The sequence below is a fragment of the Typha latifolia genome, chromosome 2, assembly GCF_019914945.1.
Source record: "Typha latifolia isolate L0001 chromosome 2, TyphaL0001v2, whole genome shotgun sequence".
NCBI lineage: Eukaryota > Viridiplantae > Streptophyta > Magnoliopsida > Poales > Typhaceae > Typha > Typha latifolia.
Window position 1 is genome coordinate 14,984,264 of NC_133087.1, and position 21,241 is coordinate 15,005,504.

A 21,241-nucleotide genomic window follows, 5' to 3' on the forward strand; every position below is an offset into this window, starting at 1 on the left:
CTTATCATATTTAATCAAATCAGAGATTTAATTTAATGATCCATTGCTGTTGATCTCACTTGCATTTTTCACGGACACATCAACGAGAGAGAAGGGTGTCTTTAGTTGATGACAGTAGGTCTTTGATTTGAGAACGTAAAATTCCTCCGCTGATCCAAAACCACTTAATTTTTCTATTTCCCGACTTATTTCACTTTCTCTTTTTAAGTGGGAGAGAGACTTTCTATCTCCTTTCATTAATAATCTCGACAACACTTTCAATTTATACCGAACACTAATAAATCATGACTGTTTTAAGATATAGAAACTTTTAACTACCAAAAATCACGTTCTTCCCTCCATATTTTATTAAAACAAACACCGCCTAAGCCACAGAGATCAATCTCAGCTTGATAGGAAAAGTGATCTTTTAATTAAATCACGAACGCTATTGATTAAAACTAAAGAACGATGCAATTGACATACTTGTTCGCCATACTAACCACACCTTAAACTTTAAATTTATAAAACTATAAACAACACGAATATAACCATAATACAACAACGATGTCCAGTGAGGGCAATTTTTCAAAGAATATACGAGTCACCAGGATGGTGGTTTCGACAAGCCTGAAATCAGCAGATGGCAACAAAAACAAGTTATCCAAACGGCTAAAATTAAGACAAGATAAATGCCAAAAACTACTAATTTCATCGGGCCCAAGAAACCGAATCTATCTCGTCCCTTGCTGATTTGTATAACTCGAGTCTTTTAGCACATTGCTGCCTGCGCTCCATCAGCGCAGGGTCCTCATCTAGCAGCTGAGCAAGCTGCTTGCTCTGCACGAAGAAAGACTAGTAAATAGAGAGTAAAAGTGAAGAGGCTTTAAACATGGTAAAAAGAATGGCATACCTCCTTTCTCCCCACTAGGGTGTAGAAATGATTAAGCAATGAGCGTTTAGCTTCACGAACTTGACAATAGACGACTGCCTTTGGGATTGTGTTTTTGAGCGTTTCAGACACCATTCCGATGTAGGAGGAGACGTTTAAAGCTATTCTCCTGAAGTGCCCATCAGTATACCTGTCGACAGAAGGGGCTGGAGGATTCCCACCTTTCTCTACTTCCTGCGGGAGCTTGCGGAAGAAATCGACTGTCAAGTACGATGATTCCATATCAACCAACCTTATCGTGGTCTTACGACTATCTTCGCGAAACCTTTCCAAGGCTTCATAAGAGGCAGCTGCAAGTTCAGCTCGGAGAGTAGGAAATCTTTTCAATTCCTGAGGATTAGAAACAAAAGGCATGTGTTTTTTTCATCTACGGTAGAAAATATCCTGGGGAAGTTAAAAATGAGAATGCACCAACCTGAGTCTCTCCTATGGACTTCCTCACCAATTCTTTCAGAACATAGTGCACCTGCAAAAGAAATAAATAAAAAATATAATTAAGTTCACATGAATCAAGCTCCATGTGTAGAAAATTAACAATAATGTTGGAAAATGATTTCTTACAGCATCGACCGAAGCTTCTGCTGGGCCCCTAAAATAATTGAGAGCACTATCAATTAAGCGACGATAACCCTGCTCAGGAGCAATCAAGTGGGGCTGATAACCATCTGCTTCAGAGACCACCTTCTTCACATTTTGCAGAGAAAGGTATCGATCAAATGGAAGCTTTTTCATAGCAGCAGGGAGTTGATTATCAAAAACTCCATAAATTCGGTCACCACCAGGACGGCTATTCATGCACACAACCAATTCAGAAGTTGAAAAGAAGAACAAGTTACCTCGGTAGAAGAATAAGTGCACAGAAACAGAAAAAAGAGATACATTTTATTAAAATGTTCTGGTTGATATCAGAATTGCAACTACCTACTAATTGTTGTCGCCATGTGACAATTGAAAGTATTAGTTTAGCAACAGTCTATAGAAGACCCAAAACAGCCTCTTGCATGTAGAGACCAATTTCTACTTTGGCATATGACACTTCTATTTTAATTTTCAGCATAGCATAGGTAGCCAAAAGTTGTACAAGAAGATTAAGGATAAACTCCTTCGCAAGTACATTCGTAATTCATAGCATAGGCAGTATTGTTGTGCACAGCCTAATACTAACCGTTGAAAGCATTACACTCTGTGTATGATCCGATCTCACCAAACAAAAAGGAGAGATAAAACAGCAGCAATAAAGCACGACATAAAGATTTACAAAAAATCCTCTCAATGAGAAAAAAAACCATGGGACAACTGAGAAAAATCTACTAAACAAGAAAACATAGTATACTTACTCAAACCTCTCGGAAAAAAAATTAATTCGCATCCAAGGAACACCACTTGCATAAACCCAGTATAAGAATTTACCATGACAAATCAAAGGATCTCTAGAAAAATTATCAGAGAAGATAATACCCAATTGAGAGTATCCACTACGTTACAAAGTCCTGACTGAAAGCTGATGCAGATGCCAAACTTCAACTAAAAGCCCTTCTACTTCTTTTCTCTCCCAATTCTCTCTTTTGCTTTCTATTCACTTCTTAATTTTGTCGTATTCCATATAGCATACATTGACCTCTTTATACAAGTGTCCAAAACCCATACCTTTCTCAAGTTAACATACACTCCTAATCTCGCCAAGAGATTCCTTATAAATCTCCTAATTTAAATAAAAAAAGTCTCACCATCTCCTACCTCATTTAGGAGATCCTAGTCCGACTAAGATTCCTCATGAGGAGAACTAATCCAGCAGGTATTCGTGAGCCAGTGCACTGATTTGTAGGCCTCACGATAAGTACATGAGAGATTTCGGAGGCAATATTCAACAAGGAGCTTCACTATCCAAAGGGCTCCATGCATAACAATGAGTATAACAGGAATGTGACGATGTTGAATGAAGATGAGGGCTTCCTGGAGGGTCACAGTCTCAGCCATACGAGCAGAAGAAACTCATACCGGCAATCGATGAGGACAAGGTATCTAGTGGCTAACCTGAGAACAAGTGTCGCCCTACCCAGATCCAAAGGGCGACAAACAAGCCATTTGTATTCAACATTAGCCAGGTCGGAGTTGGAGGCTCCCATCAAATGAGATGCTCAGGCTGACTGAGTGCATAGCCAGAATGCTCCCAAATGAGGCATTTTTGTCCATTATTAAGTAAATCAAATTTCAACGTTATTTTTTTTAGATATTTCTAATGATATATTGACGGATGAGACTTATTAATGTACTTAAATAGTTTAAAATGTGTATCTGTCCACCGTTTTTCTTTGGGGGTGAAAGTGATAAAGAGTGATAATTGAGGACGTCAATATGTAATTAACTTTTTATTATATAGCATAATTAAATGGGCAACAAAAAACAAGGCAAACTAGAAAAAAAGAAACTGTCATTGCTACCTAATTTAAAAAGTCACTAATATTATGGGTACGTAAGAGTGCTCTGAGATGTGAAGAGTGGACTTGAGCAGCAATAAGTGCACCAATTTATATGACCAGTCCCCAAGCAAACAGCATGCAAATGCTGATTGCAAGTGTGCAACATTTCCTGGAAATATTTATTGAAACAAAGAAGCAACTAACGGCATTTACCCTCCATCCAGATGTTCTTTAAATATCTTGTCAAAAGCACGGCAGAGTTCCAATATTGTATATAGTTGAGCCTGAAGATACAAATAGATGTTATGATTATGTTGTAAATTAATCAAAAGCAAGATCTTTAATAGCATTAGCTGCTTACCCCTGCATCAACAGCAATAGGTCTACCAAGATGATCCATCTCCGATTCAAGCTCATCAATAGTTTTGTTTATCAAAGATGTGATACTTGGAATGCGTGTCCTTATGACTGACTCAAGATGCTGATAGAATAATCCAAGATTACAATTGACTATTTCCTCTAGGAATGTCAAGCAAGGCACATTCTAGTAAATAAGTCAAAGTGTACCTTTGAAAGAAGCTTAGCAAGATATTCTGAACCCATTTTATTGGCTAAGTGAGAGTAATCAGGACTAGTAGCAAAATACTCCCGTTCCCTTCGCCTGGCAACAATCATATCTGTATTCTTGTTGATATCCGCTTGTGAACGGTTAACAATCCCAACCCAAGGATGTTGCAGCCTATAAGCTCTTCCTTCTAGAACCTAAGAGGTAAAGCCTAATGGTATTAACAACACTTAAATTAACCAGAAGATATTTTACGATATATTTTCAATAAGCTACATGGAAAAGAACACCTACATCAAGTGCATTTGTTCCCTTATCCATAAGATCAAGCTTTGTCAGCACCCCAAATGTCCTCTCACCTGAGCAAAAGTCAGCATGACCCTTATGCAGAGGAAGGATAAAATATTTCACGAAATGAAATGTGATACAGAATATAGACCCTCCACTATTGTCAATAATGATAGTTGCAAAAAGACAAAATATTACATTAGCATCTCTAAAGCAAAACATTAGTGACTTTTCTTTGATAACCTCACATCATACCTGTTGGGTCAACTTCTCTAGCAAGCTTAATGGCATCAGATGTTGCAATATCTTGATTGGCAGGAGAAATTGCCAGTATAATACTATTAGGCTACAAAAGAATTTAAGAATGTGAGGTATCATGTTTAAATTGTTTTCAAGATACCAACAGTAATGCAACCTAGTTCCCAAAAGGAAAGCTAGAAGCTAGAATGAGGAAGAAGTTTGGGAATAAAAATGAGAATATTCACTGCAATGACTGGATAATGATTAAATAGGAACCATAATTTAACAAATAAATTTCTGATTAAGAAATTTTAACACATAATAAAGACGTATCTACGAACACTCCCAAGTCTCCAACCTTCCCAAATTAAAGTAGGTGTTGATTCATTTATCAAAAGATCAACATCCTGCTCAGTGAGATATTCCCGAAGGAAGGACAGTCAGTACAAAGCATCTTGTGTCGAACTGCTTAAGCCCCATTACTAAGTACATTAGCACTTCTAGCGTTCTAGCCTTGTAATAGGAAGAAACAAACAAGTAACCCCTACAGATCCTTTTTTGAACTGATTTCCAGATTTGCTTAACTAATATTTACTCATGGCATAAACACTTTTTAATGTCTCCAAATAATAGGAAAAAAATGATGTCCATCTTATTTATATCTAGGATGCCAGTTTCGACCGATCCTGAGTTGGATCAATTGAATCCTACATCAGGACCTTCTCGGAAATTAGTCGGATAAAATCCAACCCGCTTAGAATCTTGTATCAGGATCTTCTATTTTTTTTATTTTTTTTTTCATTTCTTCTCTCTTTCCCTCTCTCCCGCTCCCTAACTCTCTCTTAGTCTCCCCGCAGCTGTGATGGTTTTTTTTTCATTCAGCTTTCTCTGTCAAGTTCTATATAAACTCAGTTTTGTAATAATAATGCTCCAGAACAGCAATAAATTACTATTGCAGAACTGAGAAGGCACAGAATTCTCTCTTTATCACTATTCTAGAGCATTACTACTGCAGAACTTAGAATTATATGCTGTCTTTCATTTTCTGAATGAATTTGATCTCTGTTTTGATTTAGTTTACACGGGAAAATTAAAATGGCTTCGAAAGATATGACACAAGGCACCAACATTGGATAGCAATATTACTGCACAGTTTAGCAAAATAAAAGACATATCAAAAACAACTGGTGTAGAAAAAAAAATAGCAGTGCTAGTCGAATGAAAAATAATTTTGATTAGAAGATAAAAAATATAGCAGCTTATACTTAAGTTAGGAAGTCAGAAAAAAAATGTCGGCTCACCTAATATGACAAAAGAAGGATATACAATTTGCACAATAAAAAGAGAGAATGGTTTGTTAAGAATTGATGCATGACACTAACATTAAAAAGATTAATAATGATAGCAATAAACAGAATGAGGAGGATAATGAGCATAGGCAAAAGAGGAGGGCAATGAAAGAGCAGAAATATGCCTAAGAAAGAGAGAAAGAGACGATGAGAAGCTAGGTTTACTAGATCTTGATTAGTTCACATGTAGGGAGAAAAAGAATATAAAGAAAGTACTCTTGATGTTATCAGGAAAAAAAAGAGGCAACATATAGCACTAACAGAACAACTCTTAAAGAAATAAAAAATACAAAGAATTACATTGGTAAGACTAGCTCTACTGGCCCTGACAAATTGGTGAAAATTTTGAAATCTAGAAACTTGCCTAGCATCACAATGAAAGTCAAGCTTTCCAATTCCATGGATAGGCACCAAAATCAAATAAATCACAAAGGAGGATTGTAAGCTTTAGTATTTGGATCCAAAAAAATATATATTTTGCACATATATGTCATCTCTTTCTCCAGTTTACATAAAATGTTGATTTTAACTGTAGACACATGCTGCTAAGTAAAACATATGGATAGTATTAGTGTTGGATATTATGAAGGAACCATATGAAATAAAATCATTCAGTAGAACTGATGCGGACATCACTGATAGGACGCGATGGCGTGTGTACCAGCGCAGGAGGCGCCGACAGCTGATGATCCCTCCTATAGGGATCTGGTTCTGATTTTTATTTATTTAGGGTGTCTTTTGTTTATTTCCTATGTAGGGTGTCTTTTGCTTAATTCCATTGTAGGTCTATATATAGACCCGTTGTATTTCCTTTGGAACTTAATGAAAGTTTATGTGATTTGTTCTCTAGAGGATTTTGGTGTGAAACCTTTTCTTAGAGTGGAGGTGTGAAACCCCATTCCTTTCCTTCTTATTCCTCTACTTCATTTTTCCTCCACCACGTTTTGCATCATTTTGGTATCAGAGCGAAGGATCCTAGTTTATGGACGCCCCTCCTCCCGGGTTCTACGCCGCTCCACATTTGTTCTTCGCACGACCAATCGCTCCACGAACACCGGAACGTCAAGAAATCCGGCGTACAACGAGCAAAGAAATTACCATCGACGAGAAACAACAAAAATCTGCTGTCATAGAGGAATCGCTACCGTGTAAGATTCCAAATCCTTAAAAAATTTGATTGTTGTTGCATTATCTAGTTTCCATCGTTATTTTTATTTGTTTTTAGAAAAAAAAAAAAAATCAGTGTTTCAAATTTTCGAAAATTTCATTTTTGCTTTTAATTCTATTAAATCCCAACCAATTCCTTCTTCCCTTAAACCTCCTACCAAATTTCCTATTTATTCTCTAACATCCCAACAAATCCTATCTATCCTAATTTTCATCCCTCCAATATTTCCAATTTTCAAATTCCCTCCCTAACTTAAAACCAACCCAACCCCATTAAACCCATCAGACCTAAACCCAAAACCCATTAGCCCAAAACCCAAACTTTATTAGACTAAACCCACAACCCCTTAATCATTTCCTCCCAACCCGTTACCCGACTTCATCCCTCACACCAAAATCCTAACCCGACGCGCCCGTCGCCGCCCCAACGCGCCCCGGCTCGCCGCCCGACGACGCCGCCCGGCCGCCTCGCCCGACGACGCCACCCCCCGGCTCGCCTCGCCCGACGACGCCGCCCGGGCGCCGCCCCGCCCGACGACGCCACCCGACGCCGTCGCTCCTTCCGACAACACCGCCCCGGTCGCCCCACCCCGGCAACGCCACCCGACGGCAGGTCGCTCCATCCGACGACGTCGCCCCGGCGCTGCCTCAACGCCACCACGATGAAGCGCGACTCCGACGCGCCACCCGACGCCGTCGCTCCACCCGACGACGCGCCCCGACCCCCGCCTCGCCCGACGACGCCGTCACTCCACCCGACGACGCCGCCCGGCTCGCCCTCGCCCGACGACGCCACCCCGGCTCGCCCCGCCCGACGACGCCGCCCGACGTCTCGCAGCCCACCGACGACGCCTTTCCTTTGACGTCTGCGGCCAGCCATCACCGACGACGCGACGCCGACGCCCGCGCCGTGATCTCCCGTGCCTCGTTCCCGCCGTAGTAGTCAACGGCGACCACCACTGTCTCGGACTTTGCCGCCGACGTCGCCGATACGGTGAAGACAAATTAGTTAATTTCAATTCTTTTTCAGATGGTCAGGTACGTGATCTTTCAATGTATTAAATATTTTTGGGTCATTCTTTTCTAGTATCATCTCTAAACTGTTATCAATTCCTGTTGTCCACATATAGTGAGGGAGAGACTACATAGAAACCTTATCTCGCTTTAGTCCCGATATTAAGAGATGAAACTGTGCCAAATAGAATATTAACATTATCTTAATTTTTGGAAAGAAATTTAAAGGGTTTGGCATTTATTAATGACTTTTGTTTAAAAATCATTTAGTCTTGACAATAGTCTTTGAACCTCTTGAACAGAAAATCTAAATTCAATTAAGTATTCATTTTTAAATTTTTCCTGATTGCATAGCATCATCTCATATCATTTAGATTAAAACATTTGTATTTGGATTAACTATAGGAGACGTCTGCATTCCATTAGGTTAGAACATTATTTAATTTTATTTAAATTAGCAAGCATAAAATTAAAAGATTAAAAAAAAAAAAAGGGGGGATATATATATATAAATAATAAAAAAATAATATAAAGCAATACACAACTCATTCATTGCATATTAGTGTATGCCAACTCGTAGAGGTAAGGCTTACCTTCTTAGTGATTCTAGTGAGTCCAGCAGTAGCAGTATGGATCCCGAACTTAGTAAGAAGCTCGACGACATTATGGGACAACTAGGTACCTTAGCTCAACAAGTCAGGGATACTCAAGATACTTTGCTTGGGTATCAACGGGTGACCGATGAACGACTATATAGGGTAGAAAGACCCCGTGAGCACACCGCTCCTCAAAATAATCACCGCCCTGACATTGAATGTGGCGAATCTCCCACTCCTTTACCTCGTCAACATTTTCAAGGGAATGAGCGAGATCCTGATGAACGGTACCTTCGAAGCATTAAAATTGATGCCCCGATGTTTGATGGTCGTCTAGATCCGCAACACTTCTTGGACTGGATCAAAGACATGGACCGTTACTTTAAATGGTATGATATGTCGGAAATCCGTAAAGTCGGGTTTTTTGCCATGAAATTGATTGGGAACGCAAATCAATTTTGGACCAACGTTGAGACTCTTCGTGAGATTAGGGTGAGCTTCCAATTGAAATTTGGGTTGACATGAAAAATGAACTAAAACATAAATACCTCCCACCTTCCTATTACCCTAAGCTTCTAGACGGATGGAACCGACTTACCCGAGGGAGTAAGTCCGCTAAGGATTACATTGCGGCCTTTGATGAATTGCTTGTTCGGTGTAGCGTGATCGAATCAGAAACCCCTATGCAAATCTTGTCCAGATTTAGGGCTGGCCTACGTGAAGAATTGAGAAGTGAACTTTTTGCTCGTAATGTTGATACTTTGAAAAGGCTTACGCCTTAGTTCAAGACTTAGAGGAGTCTAGACCTAACCACATCCCAAGAAATTATGAAACAAGAACTCAAATTCATAAATCCTCCACAGGTCCTCATCAAGCCAAATCTATTAGTCAATCTTTTAATCGATCTACCCCTAGCCCTTCACAACCCAAGGTAGAATACAAAGGTAAAAACATTGAGAAAGACTTTTCTAAGATTAATCCTCGGGTCAAATGCTATAAGTGTCAAGGCTATGGACATGTTGCTGCAAATTGTGCAAGCCCATATAAAATAAGTTTAATTGAGGAACCCTTCGAAGAAGACCCCGAGCAAGACTTTGATGGGTATGTTCACCATGTAGACGGTGAAGAAGGAGATTTTGAAGATGAAGAGGAAGAAAATACCCTAGGGTGCCTGAGGCACATAGACTCCACAAGGTTACATGTTGTTCGATGTGCCCTCTCTCAACCTAAAGTCAATGATGATTGGAGGCGCAACTCCATTTTCCACACGTTCACGAAAATTGGAGGTAAAAATTGTAAAGTAATTGTGGATAGTGGCAGTTGTATAAATGCCGTGTCCTCCACCATTATTTCAAAACTAAATCTCGAGAGCGTTTCCCATCCTAATCCTTACAAGGTTTCGTGGATTAATTCAACCACGCTGGAAATAAAAGAGCGCTGTTTGGTTCCAATTGAATTCATGACTTATAAGGATAAAATCTGGTGCGATGTTTTGACCATGGATGTGGGTCAAATTATCCTTGGAAGGCCTTGGCTATTTGATAATGATGTGCATATTTATGGCCGTTCAAATATCTGCATGTTTGAACATGAGGGTAAGAAAATCAAGATTCTTCCATCACAACCTAGAGGTGGTAAGATGGAAAAGAAGTCTCGATCCCATCCACTCCGACAATAAAGTCAGCTTGATTAGTGCGAGAGGTATTGAACGTGAGATGAGTAAAGGAGCTCCTATTCTGATTCTTGCGGCTCGAGAAATTCTAAATGAGCCTAGTGAATCGATTCCTTTTGAAGCCACTGCTGTGATTGAGGAATTCTCGGATGTCTTTCCAGAGGATCTCCGGATGAACCGCCACCAATGAGAGATATTCAACATGCTATCGATTTCGTCCCGGGTGCATCTCTTCCTAACTTGCCTCATTATAGACTTAACCCAATTGAACACGCTGAACTAAAACGACAAGTTGATGAGTTATTGAGAAAAGGCTTCCTGAAGGAAAGCTTAAGCCCTTGCGCAGTTCCCGCATTGTTAACGCCAAAGAAAGATGGAACCGGCGTATGTGCGCCGACACCCGCGCTATTAATCGAATAACGGTAAAATACCGTTTCCCCATCCCTCGTCCGGGATGACATGTCTTTGGACATGATGGCGGGGGCCACAATATTTTCAAAGATAGATTTAAAAAGTGGCTATCACCAAATTCGTATACGCCCTGGCGATGAATGGAAGACTGCGTTTAAAACAAAAGATGGGTTATATGAATGGACAGTTATGCCTTTTGGCTTGACTAATGCTCCGAGTACTTTCATGAGAGTGATGACTCAAATATTACGACCTTTTATGGGACAATTTTTAGTCGTATACTTTGATGACATCCTTATCTATAGTCGATCTCGGGAGCAACATATAGATCATCTTCGTCAAGTCTGCGCTGTCTTAAGGAGAGAGCAATTGTATGCAAACCCTAAGAAATGTACGTTTTTGACAAACAAAGTTGTTTTCTTGGGTTTCATTGTCTCATCTCGAAGGAGTGTCCGCCGACCCCGATAAGGTCAAAGCTATCAAAGAGTGGCCCGAACCCCGTACCATAAGAGACGTGAGAAGTTTTCATGGACTCGCTACCTTCTATCGTCGGTTCATCAAAGGGTTTAGTACCATTATGGCTCCAATAACAGAATGCCTCAAGAAAGGTGAATTTAAGTGGTCAGCAAGTGCTACTAAAGCTTTCACTGAAATCAAAAGGAAAATGGTGGAAGCCCCTGTTATGCGACTCCCCGATTTTACTAAAGTTTTTGAGGTCACCTGTGACGCTTCTGGAGTTGGTATAGGGGAATCCTGAGCCAAGAGGGTCATCCGATTGCCTACTTTAGTGAAAAGCTGAATGAAACTAGACAACGATATACCACTTACGATAAGGAATTTTATGCTGTGGTTCAATCTCTTCGCCACTGGAGGCATTATTTGCTTCCTCAAGAATTCGTAATCTTCTCTGACCATGAAGCTCTTCGCTACCTTAATTCCTTAAAAGCTTAATGCCAGACACGGTAGGTGGGTCGAATTTCTCCAGGACTATACGTACACCTTGCGACACAAGTCCGGAGCCGACAACAAGGCAGCTGATGCACTGAGTCGTCGCATGATTCTTCTTTCAAAGATGAACGCAGAAGTAATAGGATTTGATAAGATCAAAACTGAATATGAATCATGTCCGGATTTTCATGAAGTTTACAATTTATTAAGCAATGGAGAGACTCGAGAAATAGATGGTTTCATCGTGCAGGATGGCTATCTATTTAAGTCCCGAAGGTTATGCATTCCTAGCACCTCGTTAAGGGAATTTTTAATTTAGGAATTGCATCTTTCGGGGGTTTAGCAGACATTTTGGGCATGCAAAAACTATCGAAGCTACGGAACATCGATTTTTTCGGCCAAGCTTAAAGAGAGACGTTATGAGACTTGTTAGTCGATGTCATGCATGTCAACTTGCTAAGCAGCGAAAGCAAAATACAGGATTGTACACGCCTTTACCGGTTCCTAATTGCCCTTGGCAAGATGTTAGTATGGACTTCGTGCTTGGACTTCCAAAGACTACCCGAAAGCATGATTCCGTTCTTGTGGTGGTGGATCGATTTTCTAAGATGGCCCACTTTATACCCCGTTCCCGAACTTTTGACGCCTCTCGAGTTGCTAAAATCTATTTTGACGAAATCGTTAAGTTGCACGGGCTACCAAAAACTATTGTATCGTACAGGATGTAAAATTCACTAGTTATTTTTGGAAAACCCTATGGCATAAGATGGGAACTAAGCTTCGTATTCAACCGCTTTCCACCCACAAACCGACGGCAAACCGAAGTAGTCAATAGGAGCTTAGGTAACCTACCGAGAACTCTTGTCGGCGAGAATCTAAGAGATCGGGATCAAAAACGCCAACCGCTGAATTTGCATACAATAATTCTGTTAATAGATCCATAGGTCTGAGTCCAACTGAGGTAGTATATGGTTATAAACCTAGACAACCTATAGATCTCATTCCTATGTCCCATTATCATAGGTTGTCTGAGTCTGCATCTGCATTTGCATCACATATTCATGACTTGCATAAAGAAATCAGTAACAGAATTGCTCAAAATAATACTAATTATAAAATGCGAGCTGATCTAAGAAGGAGATTCAAAGAATTTAATGTTGGAGACTTTGTGATGGTTCGGATACGTCCGGAACGGTTTCCTCCTGGAACTGTCAAAAAGTTGCATGCACGAAGTGCCGGACCTTTTAAAATTCTCAAGAAAATTAATGATAATGCTTATGTTCTAGATCTCCCTAGTGATTTTGGCATCAGTTCTACTTTTAATATTGAGGATCTAGTAGCTTATAAGGGCCCAGATTTTACTCCAGATAACCCACTAGATACTGAGCCTACCTATGAGCCTGTTTATGAGAGACCCTCTTTACCTCCACTTCCCAATATTCCACCTAACACAGCAGACGAAATTGATAAAATTTTAGATGATGAAATTATTTCAACTAGAGAAGGTGGATCCCAACGGTATCTAGTACGTTGGAAAGGACGACCTACATCTGATGATACGTGGCTTGATCGTCACGATTTGGAGATGCATCACCTTGATACCTTAGAGCAGTATGAGAGCAGCAGAGCAGCACACTCGACGGAGTCGACTTCTCTCCCACCCGGGGAGAATGATGCGGACATCACTGATAGGACGCGATGGCGTGTGTACCAGCGCAGGAGGCGCCGACAGCTGATGATCCCTCCTATAGGGATCTGGTTCTGATTTTTATTTATTTAGGGTGTCTTTTGTTTATTTCCTATGTAGGGTGTCTTTTGCTTAATTCCATTGTAGGTCTATATATAGACCCGTTGTATTTCCTTTGGAACTTAATGAAAGTTTATGTGATTTGTTCTCTAGAGGATTTTGGTGTGAAACCTTTTCTTAGAGTGGAGGAGTGAAGCCCCATTCCTTTCCTTCTTATTCCTCTACTTCATTTTTCCTCCACCACGTTTTGCATCAAGAACGTTCCAAGAAAAGAAGCAAAACCCTTATATAGACAGACTAAGATGAAGTTCCATTGTAAAACTACATGAAACATGACAAAGTAAATGGTAGACGCCTTTATGAGAAAAGCATACAAAAAAATGTGGCTTGATGTTCTAACATTACTTGCACACCTCATAGTGTAGTAAAATAGTAAATACCTTCTCAACATACGAGCGCACCATGTTTTCAATATCTTGAACAACACTTTCAGGCTGTCCTTCTAAAAAAACACAACCCAGCTTAGTAGGTACTTAATGCATAAATATTGCAATATTGCAAATGAAAAACAAAGATGAAACAAGTATCATACATACCAACAGCAACCTTTGTCAGACCAGGAAGATCAATCAGTGTTAAATTCACAACTGTCACAACAAAACAAAGCTTCAGATAGTGTTAGGAAATCTAGGATGCTTTCATTTATTACATAACACATAACATGGACAGTGATAATATATACATGGGAGAGCAGATTTTCACATAAGCAGGAAAACCCAACGAAGGGCAGCAAAACAATTGTCATGTGCCGTAGTATCACCCACTAATAGCCCAAGTAACAATGCAAATGCATTTGATATTTAAATAAAATGTACAATTGTCCTCGAGGAAGATGATTGTGATACGAGTTGCAGCTCTGGACAAAAATTAACACGAAACTTTTAAAGGCAATAAGGATTGATCTAGTCGTTGAAATGATCTAACATTCGAATATGTTGTTCCTCTAGAAATCAGAAATTTATTACTACTAGAATCTCCTTGATCGGAATAATAGATCAAATGTTATTATAAAAATACTAAACAAAGGTCAGGGGTGGCGAGATGGACGAGGACGATTAAAATTGGTGATGTGGATAAGGTTAAGGTCATGGAAGTGGAAGGTGGCTATGGTGGGTGTGTTAGTACCTTGAACAAGTCGAAGAGAAGAACGGGGTTTCTAAGTGGAATCAGTCACCAAAGCAAGGAAGGAGAAGCGGCAAAGTTGTAACCTCAGCCGTGGGTTAAATTTCAGAGTGGTTACCGAGAGGGAGATAGGTGGAGGAAAAAGGTTAGCTCAAACCTAGATGCAAAACAAATGCCAAATGTTAAATAATAAGAAAGTGGCTGTCTATCCACACATTTAGAAGCTAGCCATACGTTAAAAATAATAAATTAACTGTAATAAAAAATATTTCAGCCGTCGGGCATTTAAATAACCTCGTAAAGCTGTTCGAACGACCAAACCAGTGCTTCCGTATATGCAAACGCTATGTAGGCATCCGAACACCACGTTCGAACGGCCCTTCCTACCATTCGATTGCCCTAGTTAGAAATTCTTATTCTTGAAAAACAAAAAGTCTAGTCCGAGGCAGATTGATCAGGTCCAATCCGCCACGTTCGAACAACCCTACCTACCATTTGATTGCCCTAGCCAGAAATTCTTATTCTTGAAAAACAAATATAGTTTAGTCAGAGGCAAGTTGATTAGGTCCGATCCGTATCATAATCACGAACCACAACAATCTACCATACTTCCCTCACCTTATCGTCAAGGTACAAACTAGGAAAATGGTCCATCAAGTCATCCTCTGTCCGCCATGTGGTTTCATTCGTGGGTCGTTTTAGCCATTCCACCATAACCTCTGTCTCCAAGCACCCGTCATATCGTCATCGTCGCTTGGCTAGGACCAGTATTGGCTCATCTGTCTCTTGCTCCTTAATAGGCTCTGGTAAGTTAATTTCTATAGCTAGATCAGGTTTGATCCTAACTTTCAAAACTAAGACATTGAAGGCTGGATGTACCCATGTCCACTCAGGAAGCTCAAAGCAATATGCTACGGGTTCAATATGCTCCAACAGCTTGTATGGGCTTAAAAACCAGTAGGACAACTTTTAGTTTTGCACAAGCCGCAATGTCACCAGATAATATGATTGCGCCTGCATAAAGACCCAATCACCCACTAAAAAGTCGCACTCGTGATGTCCCCAGTTGTAGACCCGTTTCATCCAACTTTGAGCTACAGCGATATGCTCTTGAAGTCATCAATGTCTCATATGTCTACGAGGTTGTTCATCCATATACTGCCTCAAATGGAGTAATCTGAATGCTATGGTAATAGGCACTTATAGAACCACTCCGCCCAAGACAAATACCACAACCACTCTCGGTCGATCCATAAAGAAGCATCTCAAATGCTACTCAATGCTACAGTAGGCGGAACTGAGTATCAACCGTGTCTCTTGTAATAAAAAAAATCCGCGCAAAAGTCACTAATATAAATGTGGTCCTTATCTGAGACACTTTGTCCTCGACATCCTGTGGACCTTCGCTACATCTCTTACAAAAATCTCAACAACTGTCTTTGCTTAAAATGGATGTGCTAGAACTGAAATGTGAGAATATTTGCTCGTCTTATTGACAACCACCAAAACCACTGAGTACCCCCAGACCTCAAGTAACCCCTCGATAAAATCTATCTATATGTCCTCCCAGATCTACTTTGAAATATGCAATGGTTGGAGTAGTCCAGCTAACTTGAGAGATTCCATCTTCACTTGTTGGCAGATTTGGCATTCCTTGACGTAGCACTTTGCATCTGCCTTTAGCTCCATCAAAATACAACTTTAAAAAGGCCGTTTGTAGGTCATCCGCCTTTGAGGTCCACTGTTGGAGTGTCATGGAAGTGCTCCAATAGCCAGCGACGCGCCTCTCGAGTCTGCAGGCACGTAGATGCGCCCATAGTCCAAAATCAGCCCATCGCGTGCCTCAAGCTCTAAATGTTGCATCAAGTCAGCTATGATCTCATCAAATAGCTCAAAATAATTCTGGTCAATTGTACTTGTATGCCACATGTTCTTCAAGAAAGGAAACATGGGGGTGGAGCAAACAGCAAGCTCGGCCGGCACCGACTTGCATGATAGAGCATCAACAACTCGATTTTTAGTCCCCTTCTAGTACACCATCATATAGTCGTATAACATCAACTTGGATACCCATTTTGCCATATGGGAGTATGTACTCACTTTTCCAAGAAGTACAGACTACTGGTCCATACGGATCACAAAGCGGCGTTTTCCAAGATCATCGGGGTGCATTCGTCAAGCCAAACGACATAACTCGAAACTCATAGTCGTCATCATGAGTTCAAAATGTTGTTTGTGAACATCATCGAGGTGCAATCGAATCTAGTGGTATCCGACTCTTAAATCCAGTTTGCTAATAAAAAAGGCACTCGCCAACTCGTCCAACAACTTCTCAATGACTATAATGTGGAAGTGGTCCTTGACAATGACAGAATTCAGCGCTCAGTAATTCACACAGCATCGCCAACTCACCCCTTTCCTCACTAGCAACACGGGTGAAGAAAATGCACTAAGACTAGGCTATATGATCCCCTGGTCCAGCATCTCGATCACTAGTCTACAAATCTCCTCTTTCTGAACGTGAGGGTAGCAATAAAACCTCACATTCATTGGTCCGAAGCTGAGCATAATCTCTATGTGGTGGTCCACTCACGTGCTTGTGGTAACTGCTTCGGCTCTTAAAAGAGGACTAAAAACTCTTCTAAGATAAGCCAAATCATCAGCTATACCTGACTCATGTGTCTTCTCAGAATTAGTGAGAGCTAGCTATATCAAGTAAGTTAGGTCTACAGTGCTTGACAAGCCAAGTAGTAGCTGCATAGTAGCTCCCTTGTGCTTAAAGGCGAGGCACATTTCTCCAAAGTTAAAAGTAACTAGACCCAAGCTCAACAACCACTGTGTCCCCAAGACGCCGTCCGCTCTACGGAGTCAATTGAATACAAATCTATGACAAATATGTCCCTGAACTCGCACCTAAATAGTAGTACAAATACTGTCAGGCTCGAGCATCATGGTATTGCCAATAGTGACATCAAATCTTACCGTCGATTCGGAAGTGAGCCCGATCTTCCAACCAACCGCTTATCTAGAAAGTTGTGCGTACTCCCCATGTCAATGAAGATGTGCATTGTATGTTTCCTTATGATGTCGTCCACCCATAAAGTCTTCAGTGGTGTAGCAGCTCAGGAATAAGCATGCAATGAGATGCCCTCTTGTATTTTCTCTAAATCAGTCTCCTCAGTTACGAGTTGCTACTCATCCTCATGCCCATCACCAACAACGACCTTGTTGTCATGTACATCCTCCTCAACCTCACCATCTATAAGCATCACCGAACCGGTTTGCCACACACAAGCAATGCCTCGGGGTGAACTTCTCGTTGCAACTGAAGCATAATCCTTTGGCCTAGGGGCTGACTTCACATCAATAGAAGTTCAAAATGGTGGTTGCTATCATACTGCACCCGTAGGAGCCCGTTGCGAGTAAACCAAGCCTGCTAATTCATGATTACCTCAAGTGCCTTCTAAGTGCTCGATGTTTGTCCTTCATGAGCAGAGCATCCTCTAGGGACAATGCTCCTGCAAATGCCAATATCGCAATTGGGGTCGAATCTTGCTCTAGCCTTAATCAAAAGTGGGTGCTCCTCTCGCCATACATGATTCCTCCAACAACCTCTATCAACTTCTTGATCTTCCTCATCATCCCTCTCAATCCAGGGATCGGCATCATCATCACCTTCAAACTACGCTCATCGGCGAGGCTCATGTAGCCTCGGCTCATGTGGCCTCTCCCTCATCATCATCTTCAAACTACGCTCAGGGTACCTTTTGTCTTTGGATTGGCCTTTCTTAGATCGCCTGCAACAAACCGGTGTTTTGTTTCACGATTGTTTGACTAAAGTAACTAATGGTTTAGGCGAGGATAGTAGAGAAGGTTTGTCCCAAAGTATCAATAGACCATAAAAGCATCTCCATGTTTAGATCCATGATAGAGGATGGAGGAGGCAGCCTTGTGTGCGTGGTCCTCTTGCCCTTGGATGCCTACGAACGGAGGTGTAGAGTTCTCTGCACGCGTGGATGTCTCCATTTCTTCTTTCCGTTGTGCTGTCATGGATCTAGTGGTTGGTGTGTGTCCTTGTTGCAATCCCCTCGAGAAAGATGATTGCGACCCGAGTTGCAACTTTGGACAGAAATTAACACGAAACCTTTGAAGGCAATATGAATTGATCTAACCGTTGAAATGATCTAAGATTCTGATATATTGTTCCTCCGGAAGTCAGAAATCCAACGTCACTAAAATCTCATCAATTTGATTAGTAGATTAAAAGATATGGTAGATATACTAATAAAAGATCAAGGGTGGCTGGATGGACATGGATGATGAAAATCGATGATATGGGTAAGATTAGGATTATGAAAGTGGAAGGAGCCGTTTATACACCACTGTCCGATCCGCCATCTTTTGGAAAATTAAGAACCCAAAAAGAAAAAGATAGATAAAAATTTTATGGTAAAAAATTCATTCATTTCAATTATTCCACAAGAAGAAAAAGACGAAAACAAGAACAAGGGTTCCGTTGAATTTCAAGTATTCAATTTTACCAATAAGATACGAAGACTTACTTCCCATTTGCAATTGCACAAAAAATATTTTTTATCGCAAAGGGGTCTACGAAAAATTCTAAAGGTGAAACCATTTATTTCACACCTAGGAGAAAAGGTAAAGGAAGCATAGTAGTCAATTACGAACAGGCCAAGGAGGTTAGCATTCCAATGGTGAGGGTGAAGCAGGAAAGTTTCACATTTCACCAAGCCATTTATATATTTGAATTTTATACCTTTTTGTGATTGGTTAAGCTTTTAAAATTACTCAGGGAGTCAAACCTAAGCTATTTAAGCTGGACTGGACGAGTCAAGCTAGAATTTGCTTAATTGAATGAGCCGGATTTGAACCTATTCAAATCAGCTAGTTGAGTCGGTCTAGGTATCCACCAAATCCATTGTGGGGCGCACCTTACCTTTTGATTTGTTGCATTAGAATTTGGTTTGAGTCAGTTTAAACCAAGCTAAGATTAGCTTGGTCGATCAAGTTGATTAGGGAGCCACTATAAATTACGTGGTGCACTCCAGATCAAAATTAACTTGGATTATTTAATAATTTTTGCAAGATTGACTCCCTTGTTGTTTGACTAGCTCGAAGCTGTGGTCGCCCTAGCCACCGCCTAGGCGGATCACCTTTGTCTACCTCCTCATCTTGCCACACTCCCTTGACCTTAAGGAACAGTCATACTTCTTCTCTATCCCTTTCCTTACCAACTACACAGATATCCACCATTACCATCACCGCCACCTTGGCTGATCACCACCACGCCCACTTCGGCAACGACTTTTCCACAATTCACTCCGATAGATTTGTCCTTCATCCCTAGTCTATCACAACCTTAGAACCATACGTCTATCTAACTGTTAGTTGCATCTTAACCTTGACGATCTACGGTAAACCTAACTTTCTCCACGTGAGATGAAATCCAATTCCGTCTGCAAATTTAGACTCACATAGATTGCGGAGTTAGGAAATTCATATCACAAACTTACCAAATAATTATGAATAATACATAAAGCGCAATAGTTAAGAAGCTTGTACCATTTGGTGAGTAAATGCTGAGATGTATTGGAACAGGAGAAATCTGCTTTGTCTTCCCTGTCAATCTATCAGTTTCATCCTGGATTTCCTTCCGCACAAGAGCTACACGAGAAATGTGTGCATTGCAAGACAGTCAATGCACTTATAGATGAAAAAGATTCGAAAAAAAATCCACATCAAAATAACTTATAACACTGTAGTAATGTCGCATAAAGTGGGGGCTAGAAAATGCTAGGCATATATTCTTAGAAAACAAAACCTAACAAGTAATTCATTCAGTAAAATTCAAAAACACACAGAAATCAGTGAATCTCTTCTTCGGCTGGTGAAGGAACTCCGCATACTCCTGCTGCCCTTCCTCCGTCTTGTGCAGCTGTAGTACCAATGGCCTCCTCGTCACAATCCCTTGAAAAGACCACACAAAAGATAAAATAAATAAGAATCTCTCAACTAAAACAAAGACAGCAAAATATACAAGAAACGCCCGTGAAATCAAGAGAATGCATTCAAACCAGATCCACGGGGAAGGAAGTCGCGCCCTACAATGCTCTCCAACACCGAAGACTTTCCCGAACTCTGACACCGATCACAATCAAGAACGAGCTCAGCATAGCCGAGAAATAAACGACTACAAAAGCAAAGGAAAGAGAAGTCTAGGGTTTAGAGTTAGCACCTGACCTCCAACGACGGCGACGGAGGGAAGCGCCTCCCATAGCGTGGGAAGGGCGGCGCCGTCGGCCCCGCCGTAGTCGCCGAGGACGGTGCAGGCGCGCTGTATCCGGTTCACGAGCCCGATCAAGCTCTCCATCGTCGTCATATCCGAAATCCTAACCCTAGAATGCAAGAAACCTTGGAGGAGAAGGATGAGGAGAAGATCGAAGAGGTGAAGAAGACTAGAGAGAGAGACAGAGAGAGAGCGAGAGCTCGGAGAAGACGAGGAGGGTTCACTTCTGGAACTCCTTGTTCCCGGTTTTGCCACTCCTAGTTTCCCGTTTTACCCCTGTTATTCTTGCTGTCAGTCGCATACAAGGGGTAATTTGGGAAATAACACACCGCTCCTTTCAATTCCTTGTCCATGGCCCGGTCGTACCAACTTTCAAATGTTTTCAAATTCTCCTCTTCGAGGAA

The 21,241-nt window shown here is 40.9% G+C and overlaps 1 protein-coding gene across 1 annotated transcript; it reads right to left on the reverse strand.

Moving 5' to 3' along the window:
• Positions 1-465: 465 nt before the first annotated feature.
• Positions 466-21,195, reverse strand: LOC140782771 (phragmoplastin DRP1E-like). Its single transcript, XM_073129544.1, has 15 exons — positions 20,787-21,195; positions 20,626-20,689; positions 20,411-20,518; positions 20,114-20,215; positions 13,945-13,995; positions 13,789-13,850; positions 4,460-4,550; positions 4,211-4,275; positions 3,919-4,113; positions 3,713-3,832; positions 3,565-3,635; positions 1,493-1,718; positions 1,347-1,397; positions 893-1,261; positions 466-819 (listed from the first exon to the last, which is right to left on the reverse strand). Exons 1-15 carry the CDS (start codon positions 20,928-20,930, stop codon positions 691-693), a joined length of 1,848 nt encoding a protein of 615 aa, XP_072985645.1. The 5' UTR covers positions 20,931-21,195; the 3' UTR covers positions 466-690.
• Between the last annotated feature and the right edge of the window lie 46 nt (positions 21,196-21,241).